Here is a 23,842-nt window from a genome sequence, read left to right on the forward strand (position 1 = left end):
TCACTTTAGTGTTAATTTTAGTGTCACTGTGTAGCGTTATTGTAGCGTCACTGTGTAGCGTTATTGTAGCGTCACTGTGTAGCGTTATTGTAGTGTGACAGTATTAATAGTAGGGTCACTTTAGTGTTAATTTTAGTGTCACTGCGTAGCGTTATTGTAGTGTGACAGTATTAATAGTAGGGTCACTTTAGTGTTAATTTTAGTGTCACTGCGTAGCGTTATTGTAGTGTGACAGTATTAATAGTAGGGTCACTTTAGTGTTAATTTTAGTGTCACTGCGTAGCGTTATTGTAGTGTGACAGTATTAATAGTAGGGTCACTTTAGTGTTAATTTTAGCGTCACTGTGTAGCGTTATTGTAGTGTCACTGTAGCGTTATTGTAGTGTGACAGTATTAATAGTAGGGTCACTTTAGTGTTAATTTTAGCGTCACTGTGTAGCGTTATTGTAGCGTCACTGTGTAGCGTTATTGTAGCGTCACTGTGTAGCGTTATTGTAGCGTCACTGTGTAGCGTTATTGTAGCGTTATTGTAGTGTGACAGTATTAATAGTAGGGTCACTTTAGTGTTAATTTTAGCGTCACTGTGTAGCGTTATTGTAGTGTCACTGTAGCGTTATTGTAGTGTGACAGTATTAATAGTAGGGTCACTTTAGTGTTAATTTTAGCGTCACTGTGTAGCGTTATTGTAGCGTCACTGTAGCGTTATTGTAGTGTGACAGTATTAATAGTAGGGTCACTTTAGTGTTAATTTTAGCGTCACTGTGTAGCGTTATTGTAGTGTCACTGTAGCGTTATTGTAGTGTGACAGTATTAATAGTAGGGTCACTTTAGTGTTAATTTTAGTGTCACTGTAGCGTTAATTGTAGTGTTGACTGAAGTGTTAATCTTCTGTTGTAGTGTACTGCACTGTTAATTTTTCCTGTAGTATTCTGTAGTATTGCTGCATTGTAGTGCAGTAACATCTAAACTAACTTTAAATAAGGATTCATGGGTGAGTTTTTCTCTTAAAATTGTGCAATGTGTTTCCACGTAAAATTCTGCTTTTGGGCATTGTTGTGGACACTACTGTGTAGTAAATGCCAGACAGAGAAGAGGATGATGAGTTTGCTAGCAAAGTACAGCAACTGTAAAACAAGTGATTTGGAGTACAAGCTCAAAAGTGGGTTTCGGAAGTGAAAACCCAAAGAATCTACCAAGCAAGAAAAAGCAAAGCTTCCACATTCAGTTTCCTTAAAAAGAAAGATTGAGGGGATAGTAGCGAGTACAAGCTGTGACATGTGGACACCTATGGGCCACAATGTAAGTAGAAGTATTTATAATTTATTGGACTAATAATCAATCCACACACCTATATAGCCTATGGGCAGACATTTTGTCAATAACGTCAGTGAGCTGTTATGACTCATCTTTTAAGCTCTGTTCTCATATTGTAGCTGTTAGCTGAGCAGGCGTTACAGTTTTAAAGCTGCTTTCACCTCTTTCCTTCACTGCTGACATCATGACCCCATTCACACCTGGTATTACATTTAATACCATTTTAATACCAGGTGTGAATGGGGTCCATATGTTACTCTGGGTGTAATGGGAGTTTTTTTTAAATCTGGCACCGGGGCCTGGTGCGGACTCCTGACGCCCCTGGTGTACTACTACTGTACAGTTACTGCAGGGTAAGTATATTGTAGTGTGTATATATAGGCTGCTGTAGTATAATCTGCTGTTGATGCAGTGTACTGTAGTATCCTGTAGTGTCACTGAGGTTCACTGCAGTACATCACAGCAGCGCTTCATCAGTGTTTCTTCACCTGCAGTGTCTCCGTCTCTTTAACGCGGGACTGGGCGGGTCACATGTCCCGCTCCGGTGTCCCTCCTCCGTGTGTGTGTGTGTGTGTGTGTGTGTGGATGTTGTGGACCGGCTGCCGGCCTCCCTCCGCTGCTCCGCGTCCTCTCCGTGTCTCGGTGCGTATATAAAGGTTAGGAGGATGTCCTCCCGCTGAGCTCCGGGGGAAGATGCTGCCGCTCGGTCTGATGCTGCTGCTGCTGCTGCCGGTCGCCGCCGCGGACCTGCCCGGGTCGGGCGCTCCGCCGCTCCGGGGGCCGGGGCTCGGCTTCTCTCCGCCGGTCCCCGCCTCTCCCTCCGCCCCGCCGCTCCTCCTCCTCCCGCAGCCCCGGGCGGAATACGGTGCGCCCGGTGTAGCCTTGGCCCGGTCCGCCGCGGAGGAACCGACCCGCCCGGGAGAGGAGGAAGAGGGGGGTCAACATCATCATCATCATCACGGCGGCGGGTACCGGGTGGTCCAGTGGGAGTGGAGCTACGTCCAGACTCCGTACATCATCGCCATCTGGCTCCTGGTGGCCAGCGTGGCCAAGATCCGTAAGTCCTCTGTGTGTGGCTACTACTGGACCAGTACTGGGTCTTTACTGGTCTAATTACTGGAAACAGTTTCTGAACCAGAGTGATCTCTCTCACTGTGTTTTATTAATCAGTGAAATCTTAACAAGTTCAGTAAGGACGTCAGACTGGAGACAGATGAGCTACTGCTAAATAAATATTATAATATTCATGTTGTAACTGGGAACAGCTGCAAACCATCAAAGAGGGTCTACTGGAACCAGAACCATCCTGGACCTCCTGTTCCGCTCACAGTGGATAACAGGTGCAGGAGACGATGATGGGCAGAAATCCTACAGATAAAGATGTCTCTAATTCTTATGAAGGTGTGATTGAGATATTAAGCAACTACAGTGCAAGTTAAACTGCAATTAGTTAAAATAAATTAAACTCCAAACCTCTGTTGGGGGATCGACAACAAATGCATCTAATAATAATAATAATAATAATTTATAATAATGCAGCTACTTGTTTTTACCTTTAAACCAGTCAGAGAAGTCAAAGTAGTTTTAGTTTCCTATGGCGTCCCAGAGTTCACTTTCCTCAACACACTAACTGTGAGACACGTTTATTGTTCCAGAACGCAGGATGATTTCCTGTCAGTGTAAAACAGTGAAGCATGTTGAGTCTTTTACAGTTAGGATGGAGTGGTGTTGTTGTTGTGTCGGGCATGTAACTTTGTCCAACTGACAGGACGTCAGACAGTCGTACGAGCCCGGCGGAGCCCAGAGTGCGTTTACACCATCAAACACCAGAGAAACTTTCACAGTCCAGTCTTCCATCAAAATATGGGGCCCCATTCACCAACCGGTCTTAAGAACAAGTTCTTTCTTAAAACCTACTGACGCAGTTTTCAGGAAGGTTCTGGCATTAAAAAAACATTTGCTTATTTGGGATTATTTCTTACGCACAACAGACAGCTGACATGTTTGTGCAAAAAAAGTAATTACTCTGTTCTCTTCCGTTCTTATTTAAATTAAAACATTTCTCTTCATTTATAAGTTTTTAAGTTATTAGTTTACACAAAATAATCTGTAACTGGATGACAGCGTTTCAGGCCAGTTCCTGGTCAGTTAAGTGCTCGTTAGTAAAAACAGGCTTTATACAGAAATTAGTTGTGATTTATTTTGTTTTAAGTTGAGTCATTGGAGCACAAGGAGCTGAAAAAGGGTTATTTATAGCTTACAATAGATGGTGTAGAGTAATTTAAATCCACGCATGGTTTTGTTTGCTGTTTTATGTCCTGTGCTGACGCCACTAATATGACGGCTCGTTTGTTGCTTACTTCTTCGTAAATAACTCCACTGTCTTTGCTTTACTTGTGCACACGGCCTGGCGTCTCGTGCCCTTTCACGGGGATTAACACGCATTAATGCTAAATTGGAAAAACGTGCACACGCTTTCAATTTACGAAGACAGTGGGATTCATCGTAAGAACACCGATACGAACAGTTCTGCAGTTTAAGAACTCGTCATGAATCAGACGTAGACGTTCTTAAGAAAGTTCCTAATAAAAAGTTAAAGAAAAAATGTAGGAAGATATTAGTGAATACGGCCCAATCTGAATAAATCTTGAGACAAAGTTAGAAAACTTATCAAACCAAACAGCGGTTCCAGTTTTAGCTCGTCTGAACAGCAGAATATTTCACTGGGGCCACACAGCACCGGCCTCCCGTGTCTCCTTTCAAACACAGAGTGCCGTCTCTTACGTCACAAGACCGTCTGTAACTTTAATGTTGATTACAGTCACATCAGTCTCCGCGGCCGACTAAATCCTACTCCTTTCGCCTCGTACAGCTCGTTACAAGTGGTAGCAGCTGTACAGATGATCACTCTGCATGGTTTTCATATGGAGGCGAAGTCGGTGGAGTCTGACCCGGAGGGAGCTGAAGTTTATGTGAGTGAGAAACATCAGTCTGCTGCTTTAAAGCTTCTGTGTTAGAGGATGTTTTAGAGCAGAAACAGACCAGCAGGACTCCCCCTCCCTCCGCCCGTCATGGCTCTGCAGACGCGCACACAGTCATGTTCCCTGCTGCAGGACAATGCCGTGCTGTACGTGCTGCGTGTTAATATGGTCCTGTGGTTCACACACTGAGGCTCTGTCTGTGCAGCTGAATCTGGATCCGGTCGTCTCTCATCATGTGAGAGTTAAACACAGACGTGTCTGTCCGTTCTGCACTAATCTGGATCCATTAAATGACAACTATCATTCGCAGGCAGGATTTAAAGCAGAACTATAGCTCTGCTGATGAAAACACCAGAACCAGGAAAAAAGTTCTCCTTCAGTTTGTCTCCACAAACTATTAAAACACACTTTAGACTTCATCCGCCGCTGAAAATAGTCCCCAGCAGATGCATCATGACCTCCTGTCTGATTACAGTGAGCAGCTGTTTAAGGAAATGACTGAGCCTTTTTAAATATGAAACTTTTAATCTGTGGGGAGTTCTGAAGATTGTAAAGAGAGGATATCTGTTTCTTTAGCGGCTAAATGCCCCACCATGACCCCCAGCTGCTCTCTGACCGAATCTGCCTGCTGTTTCCTGCTGAGCAGCGCGTTCACGGCGCCTTTTTACAGCTTCTTTGATGAGGACGAAGACTTACTCTTCTATTTTTCTTCCCCTCGTCTGTCTTCTCTTTGTTCCATCCTTTTTTCCTCTCCACCACTTTGCCTTGTTTCTTTCCTTCTGTCTATGTTTATTGAAGCTCCGCCGGAGGAGACTGGCAGCAGCAGTCCAGTCTGAATGAAGTCCTCCAGGTCCACAATATGTGCCCCCTTTACTGGAGTCCAGGATGTATCCCAGGTCATTTTCGACTAGGGTTGGGTATCTTTTCAATGTTATTGATTCTGATTCTACTCATTCAATCTGGTTCTTATGGAATCTGCTTCTGGTTCCAACCCCTTCATCACAGATCCTCTTCCTCCTCCCCTTCATGGCTAAAGTGAAAGGAGTCTCTATCCTAGAGCGGCGTCTCTGGGACTCGTCTCATCTGTAGCCATCGTTGGTTTCCCTTCAGTATAAAAGGTGAACGTCGGCTCGCCTGTGTTTTGTACCTGAGACGTTGCTGCTGTTAGCGTCAGCTGGATCTGGGGCGTCATTGCTGCTGGGAGAACGCGACACGGTGAAGCGTTCCTTCAGATTCACGCCGTGTTGAAGGAAACGCTTCGTCATTTCGGAGCTGCTTCCTCCCTCGCACCGAACCTCCTGACTGCAGCTGGTGCAGTTTTTTAGTGAAGCTAAGTCAAACTTTGGAGCATTTGCTGCGGTCCGCCACGGTCCAGGACTGGAACCAGAAGGACTCTCGTCTTCACGCTTTGTTGACGTAACACATGAGGTGACGTTAGGTCGGCGTAGCAGCTCCTGGCAGATCAGAGACACTTTGATGACTGAACTGCTCACTGCAGTTCAGTCAGGAGCTGAGACATGCAGGAAGTTAGGAACCGAGAAGCAGAATCCAAACGCACGGGTCTGATCCGGTCCACGGGTCTTGGAGACTTGGTAACTGTTCCAACTTGGAACCTGTTCTTGATCCCCAACCCGAGTGTCTACAGGCCTAAATGTGTAACCATCTTACTGGATGTTGGACTCTGATGCTTTACCTCACGTTGGAGTTAGCAGGTCACATGTCATGCTTGCTGAAGGGGAGTCAGTCTGTCTGTCTGAAACTAAACAAAGCTAATCTTGACCTTGGACTGCCGTGGAGATGTACCACGGCGTTCAACCTTATCGAGGCCGCTGCATCATTCAGCCAGCCAACCAGACGCAGTTTTAAGAGCTCCACAGGCTGTGACCTTTGGCTTACTTTAGCTCTGCAAGCGACCCTAATGCGACCTGGAGAGAGCCTGTGTCATGTTACCTCTGAAGAAGGAAAATTCCTCCACACTCTTCCCCTTGTTTACTTCCATCCCTTCCCACATTACTTCCTTCATTTCACCTCATTTCCCCCGTTTACTCTTCTTTACTTTCTCCCTTTAAAGTATCTGTTATTCTAAATGTCTCACATCCTGTCTGTGGCTCTCAGCTGTGAGCCCATTGGTTCCTCCTGAAGATGAGAATCTTTAAAAACTCCTCACAGATTTATAGTGTCATGTATAAAAACTATGGATACACCGATATAACCGATCTGATACCAGTGTGTAAGGAAACATCAGGCTTCACTTAAACACTGCTTCCTATCTTTGCTTCTGCAGCTGCTTGATTGTTGAGCTGATATTGCATGTAGGACCTGTTGGCGTAGCTAGCGTGAAATACCGCAGTCCGTGTATGGTTCGTTGTCTCAAAACCGAATCGGGAAAAACGCCCAAGAACAATTCGTTTGAGCCCTTTTGTTTTTAGCTCCCTCCATGCTATCTTAGCTCTCCTAGTATAATGTTTGGGTCTAGTGTAGTAGCCCCCCTTGCGACGAAGACCTGATCCAGCTCTTTGAGTCAGTATCTGATCAGTAACTTCAGCTCCACATGTGGTGCCGTGGTGAGTGTTTGGGGCGGCAGGACGGGACAGAATAAACTACAGTGTGAGAGTTCAGGGTGATGAAGGAACTTGAGGAAGAGGAGGCGTCAGGCTGAGAGACTCTCAGGACTCATCAGGAGAGACGTTCACTGCTGGTTTCAGTCTGAACATGAGAAACAGAGAGAAAATTATCAGTTATGGTTTAACTCTTATCTCTGTTGGTGTCTGAGCTTCATGTGGAGCAGCTGAATTTTCTCAGTATTTCTGTCCTCGCCATCCGGCTGGTGTGTGGGAGGCTCAGCTGTGTGTTTCTTCCTGTTTACTCCAACCTGTGTGTGTGTGTGTGTAGATTGATCTGTCTGCGATAAATGCACAGAAACAGTCGAAAGTTCTCTGTTCTTTATCTGGCGTTCATGCAGGAAGTCATCATCGGGGTCATGCTGCGTTCAATTCTGAGTCAGGAAATAGGAATTCCTAGCGCGTAGGGTCATAAACGCTGCAGCTGCTGGGAGGTTCAGTGTTTCTGAGAGATGATGCAACTTTACACATAAATGAGTAACTGATTAAAAGCTAAATAATCTATTGGATAAGTGATGATGAGAGTATCGTTTACCTGTGCAGCTCTGACAGAGATTCATGTGTTCACGTCAGGCTTTGATGGTTTTGATTTATGAGGAGCGTCGCTAATGTTTGTCCCTGGTGTGTGGTGTGTGTGTGTGTGTGTGTGTGTGTGTCTCGTCACGACTCACAGCAGACTCACACACATCCATGTACTTCTACAGTTGTGAGGACCGTCATTCACATAATGCGTTTCATGGACCCTGACCTAAACCTATTTCTACCCTAACCCTTAAAATAAAGTCTTAACCCTCAAACAGCCCTTTGAAGTTGATGAGGACCGGCCAAAATGTCCTCACTTTCCAGAAATGTCCTCACTCTGTAGGTTAAAATCTTGTTGCAGTCCTCTCTATGTATGAAGTACACACACACACACAGATCTGATGTTGTGGATCTGTGAGACGTCTCTTTCTCTCTCTGCTGCTGTCTGAGTATCTAACTGCGGCTCCTCGTTCTGCAGTGTTCCACTTCTCTCAGCGGTTCACCACTGTGGTCCCGGAGAGCTGCATGCTGATCCTGCTGGGTCTGGTCCTGGGCGGGATCGTCCTCATAGCCAATAAGAAGCAGCTGTACCAGCTTGAGCCCGCCCTCTTCTTCCTCTTCCTGCTGCCGACCATCGTGGGCGACGCCGGGTACTTCATGCCGGCCCGCCTCTTCTTCGACAACCTGGGAGCCATCCTGACCTACGCCGTGGTGGGAACGCTGTGGAACGCCTTCTGCACCGGCTTCTGCCTGTACGCCGCCAAACTGCTGGGGGTCATAGGTCAGTCTGAGGTCACACTGAGAGCGTGCGGTCTGTGAACATGTTCAGCACGCTGATAGGCCGTCTCACCACAGCCACATGTTGGATTTTCCATATTTTCTCTTCCTAAAGGCCAATTTATACTTCTGCGTCAAATCTACACGCAGCCTGACGCGCACCTCCCCCAAAATTAAGTTCAATCTCAAAATGTTTGCTACGTTTCCGGGTTGAACGAGATGTTTCGTCTAAACGGACTTCAAGGTACGTTTTCTCCCGTTTGGTGGGCGTGTCAGAGGTGTTAACCAATCAGCAGCGACGAGTATGTAAATACAGCCGTATTAAAAGGGCAGTGAAGTGCAGTGCGGTTGCGTACTGGGTGTTCAATGCACCACCATTTACGTGGAAATAAATGTTTTGCTACATTTTCTCGGCGCTGAACTCAGCTTGGTCGGCATTACATTTCCTCTGAGCTCCCAGGAAGTACTCCATGCTTTGAATCCAATTCCAAACCAGACATTTTCCCACCTACTGTTAAACGGTGAGCATCATGACTCCCCCGACACGACTCGTTTCACTATCAGAGTTTGATCCATTCGGTCGAAAAAAGAAAGTCTTTAAGAGCTGCACGATTTTCATTTTACTCCCATTAAAATTAGAGGAGCGCTAAACAGGAAGTAACATAGAAACCCCCCTGCCAACTAGTGTTTTGGTGGTGATGAAGCTGCAGAGCGACGCACAGCTATAAACACACACGAGGGCGTGGCTGCGTGCATAGACTTGATGCAGAAGTGTAAATTGGGCTTTGAAGCAGATTTAAAATCAATATTATAACAAGAGCCTGACCGATAAGGGATTTTTGAATCAGATACCGATTTCGATATTTGAGGATCTTAAAATCCGATAGCCGATATATCGGCCGATATTCTTTTTCCCCTTTATTTTAAGAAACGCATAAAATAAACAAATTATCCCTAAAATGTTTTTATGTTGAGACCTCACCAAGATACCATGACATAATGCAGTTTAAAAATAAACTTTGTTATTGTTAGAAATAGTACTTTGAACAAAAGTACAACAAATATATTAAAGTTTTGATAAATAAGAGTCAAATGTATAAAACCACAGAAAACATTTTTAAAATATCTGATTAGTACTACTACTACTGAAGATTAAATTAAATAGTGTATGTATTGTGAGGGCCAGCGAAACAGAAACTATGAAAAAATGCCAATATAGTACTACTACTAAAAATAATACTATATATCATCTCTCATGTCATTGCTGTCATAATAATGATGAACAGGGCTGTCATATACAGGCAAATAATTATACATATTTTATTTTAATTTTTTTGTCATGCAATCTGGCACGATGACTACTACATCCAGTTTATCACCTGCACTTGATTTAATCTAGTACTACATGACTGTCTACAACAACGACCTGTGATACTTGTTCAGCTCACGTTTATTCACAAGTCCCCTCTGGTTTAATCATTTCTGACACACCAACTAGAGAAACTACATTTTACTCGCTCATTAGTGTCGCCCTCCTCCAGTTAAACACAGCGTTAGCTTTGTGGCTAATTTAGCAACAGGCAGCGTTATGTGCTGTTAGAGAATATTTAGAAGTAATAAGTTAGAGAGAAATGAGAGGAAAAGGTCGTTATAACTGCCAAGCTCTTTCTACAATCACGTCTGTGAGCAGCGTAGCCTCCAACACTAGGTTACCGAAACATTAAACACGCTGCCGAGCCCGGAGAGGGCAGTGAACAACGGGAGGGTTAGCAAGTCTGGTCTGCGAAGAGGAAAAGTGATGAGGGATATTTTTATTAATATTTAAGTCACGTAATTGACGTGACGAAAGACCAACTCACCGAGGACTGTGAGCACTACCAGGAGCTACGGTAGCCTGCGGTCAGCTGATGTTTTGTTCTGTGGTACAGAGGAGCTGCAGAGCGCCCTCTGGTGGGCAAACTATGCAACACTCATGACCTGAGGGAAGGATCCGACTCGCTGTTTCTCTTCTTTAATAGTAATATCGGCTGTTATAAACGCCGATGCAGATATATCTGCAAGTAGCTTATATCGGCCGATAATATCTTCAAAACGATAAATCGGTTGGGCTCTAATTTTAACAATCGATCTCTTTGTTGAAGCAAGTGAAAATATATATTTTTTTATTCTAATTATCCTGGGAACTGTTCACAGAGAATCTGAAGGAACTGTGAGTCTTTACAGTTTATACCAGGTCTTCATGTTCACACGGGTAAAACACGGAAACATTCTGAGAAGAACATTCTGGAGTGTCTGTGCACATTTAGTTTGAAGAAAGTTCCTCTAAATAACTTCTTATGTTTGACTTCAGCCGTCAGAAATCTTCTGGTCACACTTTTCAACATATGGAACCAGTGAGAAAAGAGTGTTTGGTCTTTTAGCCTTTTAGCTTTGCTCTTCGTTCCTGCTTCATAAACCTCAGTGAAACTTCCTGAAACTGATATGATATCTGCTGCGATGTCACGCTGTACTCGCGTTCAAGTAAAAAACATCTGGACTCAAAATGTAGACAAACCAGACCTGAATCCAGAGCTCCTCATGAGAGTCAGCAGCTGAATACGGCGTTATGATGCTGTTTGTGTGCGTGTCACCGTGTGTGTGTGGTTTTGTGCAGATGAGCGCGTGCAGGCGGACCTGATGGACTTCCTGCTGTTCGGAGCGCTGATCTCGGCCGTGGACCCGGTGGCTGTGCTGGCCGTGTTCGAGGAGGTTCACGTCAACGACACGCTCTTCATCATCGTGTTCGGAGAGTCGCTGGTCAACGACGCCGTCACAGTGGTGAGAGAGACGCACACACCCCTCATCATGTGAGGTGCTACTATGGCAACAGAGAGGCTGATAAGGTCAATAATGACTTTGAGTCCTTAAACTATTCTATACTCTTCCTTCTCCTTATACCGTCACCAGGTCCACTCCTGTATCTGCAGTACGTAACAGCTGTAATTAAAGCAGTATTAGTGGTAGTATTAGGAGTATTTGTGAAGATTATAGCCGCGTTTCCACCAAAAGTACCCGGGACTTTTTGTCCCCGGATCTCTTTTCAAGAAACTAAAAGGTTCTTTCAGCCCACTGTTGTGTGCGTTTCCACCGCGGTCTAAAGACCTGAAGATTGGGCAAATTAACCAGCTGACGTAGGCTGTAGGCCTGTACGCCGTACAAATCGATGCACAGGCATCATTATTTGTAACCACTATCCATGAGCCACATTCATAAATGAACATCGGATTTGACTGGAATATAATGAAAAACTACAGACTGAGCTTGACCATTAAAAACAGATATTTGTGTGGGAGTATAATGAAGAGACACACGATAATGTTTGTTACAAATTTAATAACAAACTGCATAAAGACATAAAGTTGATAAAATAACGCCAGGACAGAGAAAGAAACACAAAAATAAAATTGTGACAGTTTGGAAGGTTATTAAAACATTTCCAGCCAACAAGAGCTGCAGATCAGCTGCAGCATCACGTCTGTGTCGCCTGAGCGTCGGAGGAACGGGATGTTTAACGAGCTTTATCACCTGCTGTAATCAGCTGTTCCACTTGTTTTGGAGAGCAGGAGACCGACTTCGGCTCTGTGTAAAACCCTGCTGACTGATGAAAACTAAAAACAACAACTCTGGACTCAATATTTAGCTTAACTCCATCAGCTGTTCGCTGTAAACACACCGCTGCACGCTGGCTGCTGTTTCCGACAAATACATTTAATGCCGACGAACAATTTCAGGCGCCATCGGCGAGACTTGTGTGGCTATCTGACTATTGATTGTGATTTATTGTTTTGGCCATCAGAATCAGAAGGAGCTTTATTGGCAGGTAGTGTTGTACACATACGAGGAATTGGCTTTGGTGATGAGGTGCTACACGTAGACAAACATACAGTCGACATAAATGAATGTAGAAATATATAAGCAGCCTCCTGCCAGAGGGGAGAGTCTGAAACAGTTTGTGTCCGGGGTGGGAGGAGTCAGCTGCAATCTTTCCTGCTCGCCTCAGAGTCCTGGAGGCGTACAGGTCCAGAAGAGAAGGAAGATTGCAGCCAATCACCTTCTCTGCAGAGTGAATGATACGCTGATGGCGGTGTAGAAGTGCACCAACATTGTCTTTGGCAGGCTGAACTTCTTCAGCTGCTGCAGGAAGTACATCCTCTGCTGGGCCTTCTTGGTGAGGGAGGTGATGTTCAGCTCCCACTTGAGGTCCTGGGAGATGATGGTGCCCAGGAAGCGGAAGGAGTCCACAGTGGTGACTGGGGAGTCACTGCAGGTGGAGTCAGGCACGTTCAGCTGGGAGAGCTTGTCCCACAGCAGGGCCGGGATGATGGTGTTGAAAGCAGAGCTGAAATCCACAAACAGGATCCTGGCGTAGATTCTTGGGGAGTCCAGGTGCTGGAGGATGTAGTGAAGGGCGATGTTTACTGCATCATCTACAGACCTGTTGGCTCTGTAGGCAAACTGCAGGGGGTCCAGGACTGGGTCTGTGATGGATTTAAGGTGGGACAACACAAGGCGCTCAAAAGACTTCATAACCACAGAGGTCAGGGCGACGGTTCTGAAGTCGTTTAGTCCAGTGGTCCTTGGTTTTTTGGGGACAGGGATGATGGTGGAGACTTTGAAACAGGTGCTTCAGGGTGCTTGCGGGGTTTCTGCCTCCTGAAAAGACCGTTGACTTCCCTCTGTGTGATGGAGAGAGGAGGGGGTGGAGTTTGACACTTTATAAACTGTCTGTATTTGGGGAGTTCTTGGCTGAGATTTCCCCTGTTAAAGTCACAGAGAACAATAACAAGGGAGTCCGGGTTTGTCTGCTCCACACACAGTATCCGGTCGGGCCAGCATGCGCTGTGCGTCGTGCACCGAGCAGAGTGAATGAAGCAAACTCACGGAGGGAGGAAAACGGTTTACAGTTAATGATTCCAGATCAGGAGAACAGTGCTGCTGAATCACTGTCACGTCGGTACAACAGCCATTGTTAATATAAAAATAGACACCTCCACCTTTTGAGTTCTGTGTCGCGGTCGCTCTGTATAGTTGGAAACGTTCCTCTAAAGGTTCCTAGTTCCGGGGGTTTAGTTCCTTTGGTGGAAACGCGGCTCATGTGTTTAATTAGGTGTTTAACTGAATCAGCTCTGAAGTGAACAAACTGTCTGACCTGTAGATGATTAAACAAAAGAGTTGAGTGGAGACTGAAGGTTTCTCTCCAGCACTCTAAACGTCAGACTCATTCCCTTTTGAGATCTTTACATGATTGTAAATGTATATAAAGAGTCGTCCTCTGGAGAGCAGGTCTCAGATCAGTCTTCTTTCTGCAGTCTCACTGAATGCTCCTTCAATGCTGCAATTTTCCCACAGAAACAGATGTTTGAAAAAAAACCTTACCCAGCAACATGGTGAGCTTGAGAAAGCTGAGATTAAACCGTTCTGAGCAGATTAACGCAGTAGGTTTCTAATCCTCAGCAGCACTCAGAATATGAGCTAATCCCGCCAACAAATGGAAAACCTGTGGGAAAACTGAAAGTGTGACCTGCAATCCCATAAAGACCGAAGAGAGGCGGGGGTCCTGTTACCTTCCCAGGCTCAGTGGGGCAGACACATGTTTCTACATCAGCTTCTTACCGCCGTTTTACAGTAAATGACCTCCTCAGTTACAGTTTTACCTACAAAAAGGTTCAGTTCCCAAAATCCTGGGGTCCCATAGAAAAATGCCTCCATGCTGTCATACAGTGTCCTATAAGCTTTGAAACAGGAAGGAGCCGCAGGAATAAACCATGTTTAACAGATCCTGTGGCTGCACATCAGAGATTCCTCCACATGAAGGAAATAAACGTGCCAGAACATCTTTGTACAAGATAACAAAAATACACAAGTACAGTCCATAAACAGTTGACATCATCATTCAGTAGTCACAGTGAAGCCAGTAAGAATATCAAGAACATTGAATTAATTTAAGGTGGCTGTATCATAGGTGTCATTTACGCCGGGGACGCTGGGGACATGTCCCCACCACTGTCGGCTGATTTTGTTCCCATCACTTTTTGAAAGCATTTGTTAGAAATGTTCTGAAAAACAGTTTGCACCAAGAAATGTTACCTAAGAAATGAAAATGCTTTGTGAAAGTTTTATTTGCACAATAAGAAAACATACAGTTTAAATACAGAAGAAACAAATGTGCATTGTCCAAAAAAATTGTAACAAATAAATGATAAATTATGTAAATAAAAACATTTCCACCCAAAATTGGAGCAGACAATGTCTCCAGAATGCAGGAAATAAAGTGTTTAATGCTCAGAATCTTCAGTAGGAGGAGCCCAAGACCCACTCATATAGTTCAGCATTCAAACTCATAACGTTATAATGTGATAATTAGAGTCTATCAGGGGCCCAGGCAGAAGGGGAGGGGCCCAAAACAGATAGATGGATCTTTATTGTTATTGCATGCGTTCATACGACGAAATTCTGTTGGAGCAATCTCATCTCTGATTAAATAAGTAAGTTCAGTGATTTAATGGAGAGACGGGAGAGTCTTCAGGCCCAGGTGACGGGTGGAGAAGGGCTGGATGAATATCTGCAGAGCTGATGAGGACAGCGGGAACAGGTGAGCGAGGAGGATCAGCTGATGGGACCGGAGGGTGATTGTGTCTGGTGGAGGGGAGGAGGATGGGCAGCTGCCTTCCTGTTCACGGTGAACTGTTTGTGTCCGGCAGCTCGCTGTTCGCACTTCGTCAAAGTCTCTCTGAGGCTGTGACGTCTGCTGATGGTTTTTTGAAAATGTCGCAGCCCCTTTTTTATAGATCACTTTTGCCGCCCGCCATGTTTTTTTTTCTTCCTTGACGGGGTTTTGAAACACAGAAGACACAAAGTCGTCCACCGTGTTTGAAAAAGGAAGACGGTGACGTCTGTTTTCATTGTCAGTCACCTAGCAACCGGGAAGGCTGAGGATAACTTGACTTTACAAGGTCAAAGATGCGACCTCACGGGTTCCTGTTCATCACGCTGAGCTGAGCGCTGATTCCTTGTGCTGTAACCTCTAATCTCTCTGTTCTCCAGGTTTTATATAAAGTCTACATCTCCTTTGTGGAAGTGGGAGCGGAGAACGTTCAGACCGCAGATTACTTTAAAGGAGTCGGTGAGTCCGCACAAAGGAACAACATCTCATGTGTATCTGACTCTTCTGTCACTCACCTTCCTCCTCCCTCCTCTTGCTCTGCAGCCTCCTTCCTCATCGTCAGCATCGGGGGCACTCTGGTGGGCCTGGTGTTCGCCGTCATCCTGGGCTTCATCACTCGTTTCACCAAGAAGGTTCGGATCATCGAGCCGCTCTTTGTCTTCCTGCTGGTCTACCTGGCCTACCTGACCGCCGAGCTCTTCTCCCTGTCCGCCATTCTGTCGTGAGTCTCCCCAACCAGTACGACCAGAAAGACCACTATCACCAGTATAACATGCTGCTGCGGAAAGAATCCGTTTTCTAAGCAGCACGTGTGCCACGAACTTCAGTTTCTGGATCTCCAACCTGACCAGAAAACATCAGTGACGGACGTGATGCTGTTAAACGGTTCACAGTTGGTCAGTTGGTTGCTTTAGGCGCACACGTTTGGTTTTGCTAGTTGATTTCTAGAAGGTGGCCAAGCTGTTTGGGGGCAGTTGCTTACGTTAGACAGGTGTTTGACGTCATTGCTCGGGTGTTGCTAGTTTGATGCCAGGAGGTCGTACAGACTAGGGGTGTGCAACTTCACTCGTCTCACGATTCGATTCAATTCCTCGATGTATCACCTGAACTGTGGGGATTTCTAGGCACCTCAATACGATTATGAGGCTACGATACAACAAATTGGATAAAGATGTGTTTTTCTCACTGTTTGACTACTTTTAAAGCAAAGTATTTAACAACAGTACAAACAAGCAGGTAGTAATGAAATGCAGATATTAAATGTTATTTCATATAAATGCAGCTAACATTGCATAGCATTATTACTTTATTACTGACCGCTGCTGCTGCTACTTTTATTTCTGATGCTGCTGTTATTAGTATAGAGTCAGATACGTGTTGAACTACGCACTTTACAACGCTCACGCCAAACCACGTTCACTCCACCTTAATATATCTTTACCCACAAACAGTGTAGTTACATGTTTGTGTCCTGTAAGTTGATTATTGTCATCTTGTATTGAGCACCGTGGGCCTTCAGAAAGGCCGTTGGTTCATTGTGTACTCGATGTGTGGATGAATGACAACAGATGAACTTGAACTAGCAGGCAGCTGAAGAGGAGATGTTAGCTAACGTTAGCGCTAACGGCCTTCACTTATCCAGCAGTTGGAAGTCGACAGACAGACTTTAATAAACGGACACACTGCGACCTGCTCTGTACATTTACTGCCAGACTGAAGAGCGCAGCGCTCATGTTTTCCTCTGCCCCGCTCGGTTTCACCGTCACCTACTGCCGCCTGTCACGTAGCTGTCATTTGAAGAACAAGCAGAGGACGCTAGCTGAGCGCTACCGCACTGCACCGTGTGCTGGTGAAAACCATTAACGTGAGTTGCGCATTGATTTTATTGATCGTGTGAAAGTTTAGTAGCAGCAGTCGATGTTCAATCAAACAGCTGTCTGTCTGTGCCGAACAGGGAGAACAACACGTCTATAAGTCTATAAAGTGGACAGCCTAGTAGCTGCTAAGTGGTTGCAAAGGCATTTTGAGTGTTTACAGGAGTGTTGTTAGTTAGCTGCTTGGAAGCTGGCAGTGTAAGCGTTATTCTGCCCTCAGTGTGTGCTGGAGTGAAGTTCAAGGCTCTTTGCTGTCGTCGTAATTTAAATGAAGGAGTTTTGCACCAATCACATCATTCATCAATCGACATAAAATTATGTAAATGTCATCTACAAAGTTGTAACATCATTCATAGCTGTAAATAACTTGTAAATATAGCAGCTCGCCAGCTGCCGGCGTGCTCACTGCAGGAAGACGTGGCTAATGTACTATCGACGGTGTTCACATGTAAACACATTAAATGTTTAAGTAACAGAATGTCTTACATGACGCTCATGCAACAATATAATTAACTGTAAATGCTTTCCCAAGGCACAAACAGAGTAAAGGATAAGGTGGCTGGAGCTGCACGCTGACCGCATGGCATGTAACCACTGGAGCATTTCCTGATCAGTCATGTGACAAAATCAACCAATGAAAACAACGTAGGGATTCTGTAGAATTGCTCCCAGATGACCACTGGACACTTGTAGTGTTTGGAAGGTGCTGAGGCGTTTAAGTTGTTGTGATTTGGGTTTGTATTATAACTGTAGGGAGACTGCTGTCGAACAGCTGGTTCAAACCTGTTTCAGTCCGTCATCAACGTTCAGGCTGCTCATTTACATGACGGTAAATAACAGGAAAGAGAGAGGAAGAAATAAACCCAGGCTGATTCTTTCTTCTTTGTCTTCCTCTCTGTCCTCAGTATGACCTTCTGTGGGATCGGTGCAAATAAATACGTGGAGGCCAACATTTCCCAGAAGTCTCGGACCACGGTGAAGTACACGATGAAGACTCTGGCCAGCATTGCCGAGACCATCATCTTCATCTTCCTGGGGATCTCAGCGGTGGACAAGTCCAAGTGGGCCTGGGACACGGGCCTGGTGTCCTGCACCCTGGTCTTCATCTTTGTCTTCAGGGCTGCCGGTCAGTCACGTCTCTTTAGCTGCTTTGCTCTGTTCAAAGTGTTTCTAGAGAAACAGAACGATAAATGTACGACAAATCTGATCAGAAGAGAACGAGAGAATACAAGAGAGGGATCAATCATCTAATAATAATTCATCGTGTGTAAACCTGACATCCTAACGAGAGGTCGTGTAGCAAAAACACTTTCACCATCACTCCTTTGTGCACGCCGACTCGTCACCGTGATGAATCCCGGAGGAACAAAGCAGCTTCGACCTTTTCAGCTTCAGCCTCGTGACATTTTAGCTTCACAGCTGAAAGACTCTGCTGCTCGCCGGTCGCCACTGCGCAGGTTAAAATGTCAAACTGGTATCGGACTCCCTTTTAACCTTTAAGCCTCTCCTCTCCTTCAGCTGCGCCTCCTCCTGCTGCTGCTGACAAGCGTGTCCATGTGCAGAAAGCTGCCAGAGAACAAATCAGTATTTCCAGCTCAGAATCACTTCTGCTGGCCAGGTGTGTGTTCACCTGCGAGGAATCTGACTCAGTCTTACTTTGCTCTCGATGTACGTACGCAGACCGAACAAGCTCAGCAAGAACAGACACAAACTATCAGACACACAAGTCTAAACAAAAACAAGACGATAGTGTAGTGCGCAAGAGTGCAAAGGATGCTGGGATATATGTTTTTGTGCAGGTATGTACGTGAGGTAGGTGGAGATGATGAATATTTACAGGGTTGTTTGTGTTTAAAGAGAGAAACTAAGTTGAAACAATGAAAAATAAACAGCATATAGATAAAGGCGGAGTGACGGGGTTATTGCACCGCCTGCCTCGACAGATACACGCCGGATAGGTCGATTATTACGGCGCTTAATACCGCCCAAGTTTACGTTTTAGCGCCATATTATAAAGTCCGCGTTAGGGTCAAACCCAGGAGAAGGGTGTTCGAGTTCCACGTGAAGCTAAAGTAGATAACGTTGCTGACTCAAGTCACGTGACTCGCGTGTTTTTACTTACTTTAACCCAGACGACCATCTTTTCCCAGACATGGCTAAACTGCAACCCCTTTTCCACGCGTTAAACGTCACGTGACTTGGATCAGAGGTAAAATCAGGTAGGCCTCTAGCTGAACCGAAACTTAACAATCGACCTATGTTGTTGTTGTTTAGGAATGAGGACGTGTTGTCGTGACACCAGGGCTGGACTGGTAATCTGGCCCTAATGGGGCCCTACGCACCTATGGGGCCGGTATATCGTAAATTATTTATTTATGTAACTGTTAAAAAATGGGCCAACAGAGCACCGACAGCGGCCCATTGGTTCATTTTCTACACTGACACAGGGCTGGCCCAATCACATCTCTTACTAGCCCCCCCCCTCTGAGACGGCTTGCGCTAAATGTGTCACAATAACTGATATGTTTGATACCGGGGCTGCTGTAGCTTCAACATCAGCTGCAGTGCCGCAGACGTAGCGCAGGCACCTGAAGAAGAAGAAAAGGGGAGCCGTGTCCAAATAAAAAACCAACCTGACGTTGTCCGTCTCCGGGTGGCGGCTCTACAGAGCTGGAACAGGTTGTGAAGGATCTGCAGTGATCTTATCCAAAACGCCAGGAATATTATTTTTATCCTTTAGCTTTGTCGTTTAAGTTCATTTTAGGCTCTGAGTTTTTACTTAAAGCTGCAGTGCAGGACTTTTACATTCAAGCCAAACCAGTTCTCTCTACGCTGATTAACCCTCTCACCGCCAGGTACACCTCTCTGTTTTTAAACCTGCTGTCTGCGGCGACCCGGTAGTGATGTCTCAGAGTCTGCACGTCATCAGAAGAGCGAGATTTAAAGCGTCCTCAGCAGTGGACGTTTTCCCTCGTAAGTCGTACTGTCCTGACCTTTAGTAACCTCTGTGCTCCAGGTGTGATTGGTCAGACCTGGGTTCTGAACCGCTTCCGCCTCGTCCCATTGGACAAGATCGACCAGGTGGTGATGTCGTACGGCGGCCTGCGAGGGGCGGTGGCGTTCGCTCTGGTGGTGCTGCTGGACGGCGAGCAGGTCAAAGCCAAGGATTACTTTGTCGCCACGACGATCGTGGTCGTCTTCTTCACTGTCATGTTCCAGGTAGGAACCGCTTCCTGTTCAGAACCGACCTGCTGTCGTATAAAGATTCAGCTGTGGTTATTCCTCTCAATTCAATAAACTTTATTAGCAGAATGTTCAGGTTAACAAAAGAAAAAACAAACTAAAAACAGAAGATATCGTACATTGAAAATATGTCTTGCTTTTTGACAAGCAGTTGCATTTTTCCAAGGAACAATTATCAAAATAATAAGCTTGTGGTCAGTGCGTCGCGTTAGCCCGGCGAGCTAACGGTCAGTAATGAAGGATTCACTGTCCTTCCTGTTTCTTTAGATGACACTTTAAGAAACCCACATTAATGCTGCACGTCTGTGCGATCCCACCACGTGGAACTGAAGTGAGCGTGGAAACAGCGCAGTGAGATAGTGTGTATTCAAACTCTGCAGAGGGTTCTCTGTGTGGCTCCTTCTTTGAGCCCCCTCTCAGTTTCTGCGTTCCCACTGTGAATCGCAGAGACCACCGCAGATGCTGCTGAGTCCTGTAAATGTCTTCTGTTCCTGGACTTTAAATAAAACGGTGTTCTTCTGCAGATTTCACTGCACAAACAGAAGTTACCTCACATATAGAGCAGGTCTACATCGCATTAATATTATTTACAGAGACGGTTCTCCACCTGCAGCACTCGGCCACAGAGGCTAGCTTCATTTATTTGTGCCCGTAGGTAGATTTGTTCTGCATCCAGAGTATGACATCCATTTCTCCTCTAAGTACTCAAGCACAGAAATATGAGAAAGCATGTGAGACAGTGATACGAGGACTCAAGGTTCCACCAATCAAGACATAAAAGAGACCCAAACTTTTTTACCCAAAGTAAAAAGTGCTGCTGTGTGCAGATCTCTCTACAGCAGGAACAAAGCGGTTTGTACCACTTTGTTTTGCACCGTGGGACAAAAACGCTCCGTCCAGAGGGAAGAGGCTGAACATCACTGCACAAAGGGCGCAGTCGGCGTTTAAAGCCAGCTGTATTCTGGATCTCCGCCTCACAGTGTAACAGATCTGCTCTCGTTTGTCTCGCCTAGTGTCACTTACTGTGGTGGAAGCTGGTTATTGGGATCTTGTTTTTGAGCACCGCGGACTGTGAGAAACGGCATTTCATATGAGGATGAATGACAATAAACTTGAACTTCGCGGCCGCAACCTTAAACCCGGACGCCAGGTGCAGCTGCAGCAGGGACTTAAATACTTTAAAACACAGAACTTCCTGAGAAACTTCATGTTTCCCTCGGTGTCTCAGTAATCTACTGTCTGTTCATCCATGCTAACTACGAACAGCCAGTACAGCTACTCTTAAAGGGGACAGTTGTCTTGATTTTGTCTGAGGGGGGCCCCCACAGTGTCAGACTTCCCTGGACCACCAGGGTGAGCCATGCGTCACTGCAGGGTGTCTTGTTGAGGGTTATGAAGCCAGACAGGAACAGGCCTCCCGAGCTCTCTGTTTCTGACCTGCTGCTCGGCTTTAACGAGCTCTGTGTGTTCGCGTCAACGGGACTCCGGGACTTGATTATCGTCAGTGACGGGAGGCAGACGGACGCAGCTGCTAATTGACTTCTTACTGACTTTAACTGGATCAGAGCACTTTGATACGGCAGGCGTCGCCTCACCTGGTGTCCGTTCCAGCCTGCAGGAGGAGTTCATGACGTCCGGCGGCTGTCAGATGAAAACAGTTTCGTTCTCCTTTCATCTGACCCGCTGTGACCAACGCAAACATGTTCACATCAAATCCTGAAACTGAGAAGCTGCAGGAGTGGTTCACATTTAGGCTTGAAAAACTGACACAAGAAGAAGAAGAGATTTTAATCTTAAGATCTTTATACTAAACTAAAAGCTCCAGCTAAATGAACGAATGTGAATGATTTCAATAAATCGACCTGATTCTGTTCTCTCTGCTCTGCCTTCCACAGTTTGCTGTGTGTTCAGTGTGTTTGGTTGAACTTGTATGAACAGAATAACGCCACGCTCCTCTGACGGGCTGATGTTTGCTGCTGCTCGTCCTCCGTGCGGCGGCCGCTCTGCTGCTTTTCACCTCTCTGTCTGTGTCTCTCCTCCGTCAGGGTCTGACCATCAAACCTCTGGTGAACTGGCTCAAAGTTCCTCGTTCCACCAGCAGGAAGCCGACCATCAACGAGGAGATCCACGAGAGGGTGCGTTTCTCTCCTCCTCTCCATGTTACAGCCTGACGGCGCCGCCCTGCGTCTTTGTCCAGTCGGATAGTTTGGGTTTTATTTGTCCACGGAGGAGTTTAGCTTGTGAAACCGCGACTGTGTCACTGATGAGAATCCACAGATCCACCTTCTAGCTGAGTTAGATTGTGTTTGATGAACGCCCCCGCTCAGCTGGCAGAAAGGAGTTTACTGAGAGCTGATTGGCTCTGTGTGTTTTCAGGCCTTCGACCACATCCTGACAGCAGTGGAGGACATCGCGGGACTGCAGGGGTACCACCACTGGAGGGACAAGTGAGTCCATCCTACTGAGTATCTGAAGTAACAGTAAGAGCGGTTCAGGCGGAGTAATGAACATACAGGGGCTTGTCGTGTGTGCCTCCTGTCACTGTAGTAACGGGCGGTGGACACCAGGGGGAGACTTCAGACCAGCAGAAAAAGTTTTCAAACCCACAACAAGGACGGACGTTTCAGCTGCAGACAGACAGACAGGTCCACTGACAGGGAAAGGACGGATAATAATAAAGATAGTGAGATTTGTTTTGTTCTGCAGGCCAATAACGCCCATTTGAACTGAATTAAATTTATAATATTAATAATAAATTAAAGATGAGGCGTTTCCCTCTGGAGCAGATCAGCTGTTTGCACACAGTGTGTTTAAGGACAAACATGGCCGCCGTCCCAGCTGACATGAGGAGGTCTCTTCAGGGTTTTAAGAGCCTTGAACGGGAGGGAGGTTTGGGGACCTGGTCTGAGGTGCAGCACACAGTTTAGTTTTCTCTTTATGGATCTATTATCAGTGAAACCTCCCTGATTCTGTCCCACACACATCTGTAGGAGACTTTCTCTCAATGTTCAGGATGTTTCTGCACGTAGAGTCTCAATGAGACGCTCCTCCCATCTGTTGTAGTTCTGATGTCTCTCTGTCTCTTTACCTTTCTCTCTCTCTCCACCTGTCTGTCTCTCTCTCTCTCTCCACCTGTCTGTCTCTCTCTCTCTCCACCTGTCTGTCTCTGTCTCTCTCTCTCTACCTGTCTCTCTTTCTACTTGTCTCTGTCTGTCCACCTGTCTCTTTACCTGTCTCTTTCTCTGTCTCTCTACCTGTCTCTCCATCTGTCTCTGTCTGTCCACCTGTCTCTTTACCTTTCTCTTTCTCTCTACCTGTCTCTCCACCTGTCTCTGTCTCTCTCTCTCTCTCCACCTGTCTCTGTCTCTCTCTCTCTCTCTACCTGTCTGTCTCTCTGTCTCTCTCTCTACCTGTCTCTCTTTCTACTTGTCTCTCTCTACCTGTCTTTCCACCTGTCTCTGTCTGTCCACCTGTCTCTCTTTCTACTTGTCTCTCTCTACCTGTCTTTCCACCTGTCTCTGTCTGTCCACCTGTCTCTTTACCTGTCTCTTTACCTTTCTCTTTCTCTGTCTCTCCATCTGTCTCTGTCTGTCCACCTGTGTCTTTACCTTTCTCTTTCTCTCTACCTGTCTCTCCACCTGTCTCTGTCTCTCTCTCTCTCTCCACCTGTCTGTCTCTCTCTCTCTCTCTCCACCTGTCTCTGTCTCTCTCTCTCTCTCTACCTGTCTCTCTTTCTACTTGTCTCTCTCTACCTGTCTTTCCACCTGTCTCTGTCTGTCCACCTGTCTCTCTTTCTACTTGTCTCTC

At 45.9% G+C, this 23,842-nt stretch overlaps 1 protein-coding gene across 1 annotated transcript in view; it reads left to right on the forward strand.

Annotated features, from left to right (window-relative positions):
* Positions 1-1,959: 1,959 nt before the first annotated feature.
* slc9a5 (solute carrier family 9 member A5) overlaps positions 1,960-23,842 on the forward strand; it is a 34,758-nt gene continuing 12,875 nt past the window's right edge. Inside the window, exons 1-9 of the mRNA XM_046033089.1 lie at positions 1,960-2,371; positions 7,917-8,219; positions 10,869-11,032; positions 15,299-15,377; positions 15,462-15,639; positions 17,698-17,918; positions 19,809-20,011; positions 22,081-22,170; positions 22,412-22,482. Of these exons, the coding sequence (XP_045889045.1) occupies positions 2,008-2,371; positions 7,917-8,219; positions 10,869-11,032; positions 15,299-15,377; positions 15,462-15,639; positions 17,698-17,918; positions 19,809-20,011; positions 22,081-22,170; positions 22,412-22,482 (1,673 nt within the window). The 5' untranslated portion in view covers positions 1,960-2,007. The remainder of the gene's footprint in view (positions 2,372-7,916; positions 8,220-10,868; positions 11,033-15,298; positions 15,378-15,461; positions 15,640-17,697; positions 17,919-19,808; positions 20,012-22,080; positions 22,171-22,411; positions 22,483-23,842) is intronic.

Source organism: Micropterus dolomieu, linkage group LG20 (genome assembly GCF_021292245.1).
Source record: "Micropterus dolomieu isolate WLL.071019.BEF.003 ecotype Adirondacks linkage group LG20, ASM2129224v1, whole genome shotgun sequence".
Classification (NCBI taxonomy): domain Eukaryota; kingdom Metazoa; phylum Chordata; class Actinopteri; order Centrarchiformes; family Centrarchidae; genus Micropterus; species Micropterus dolomieu.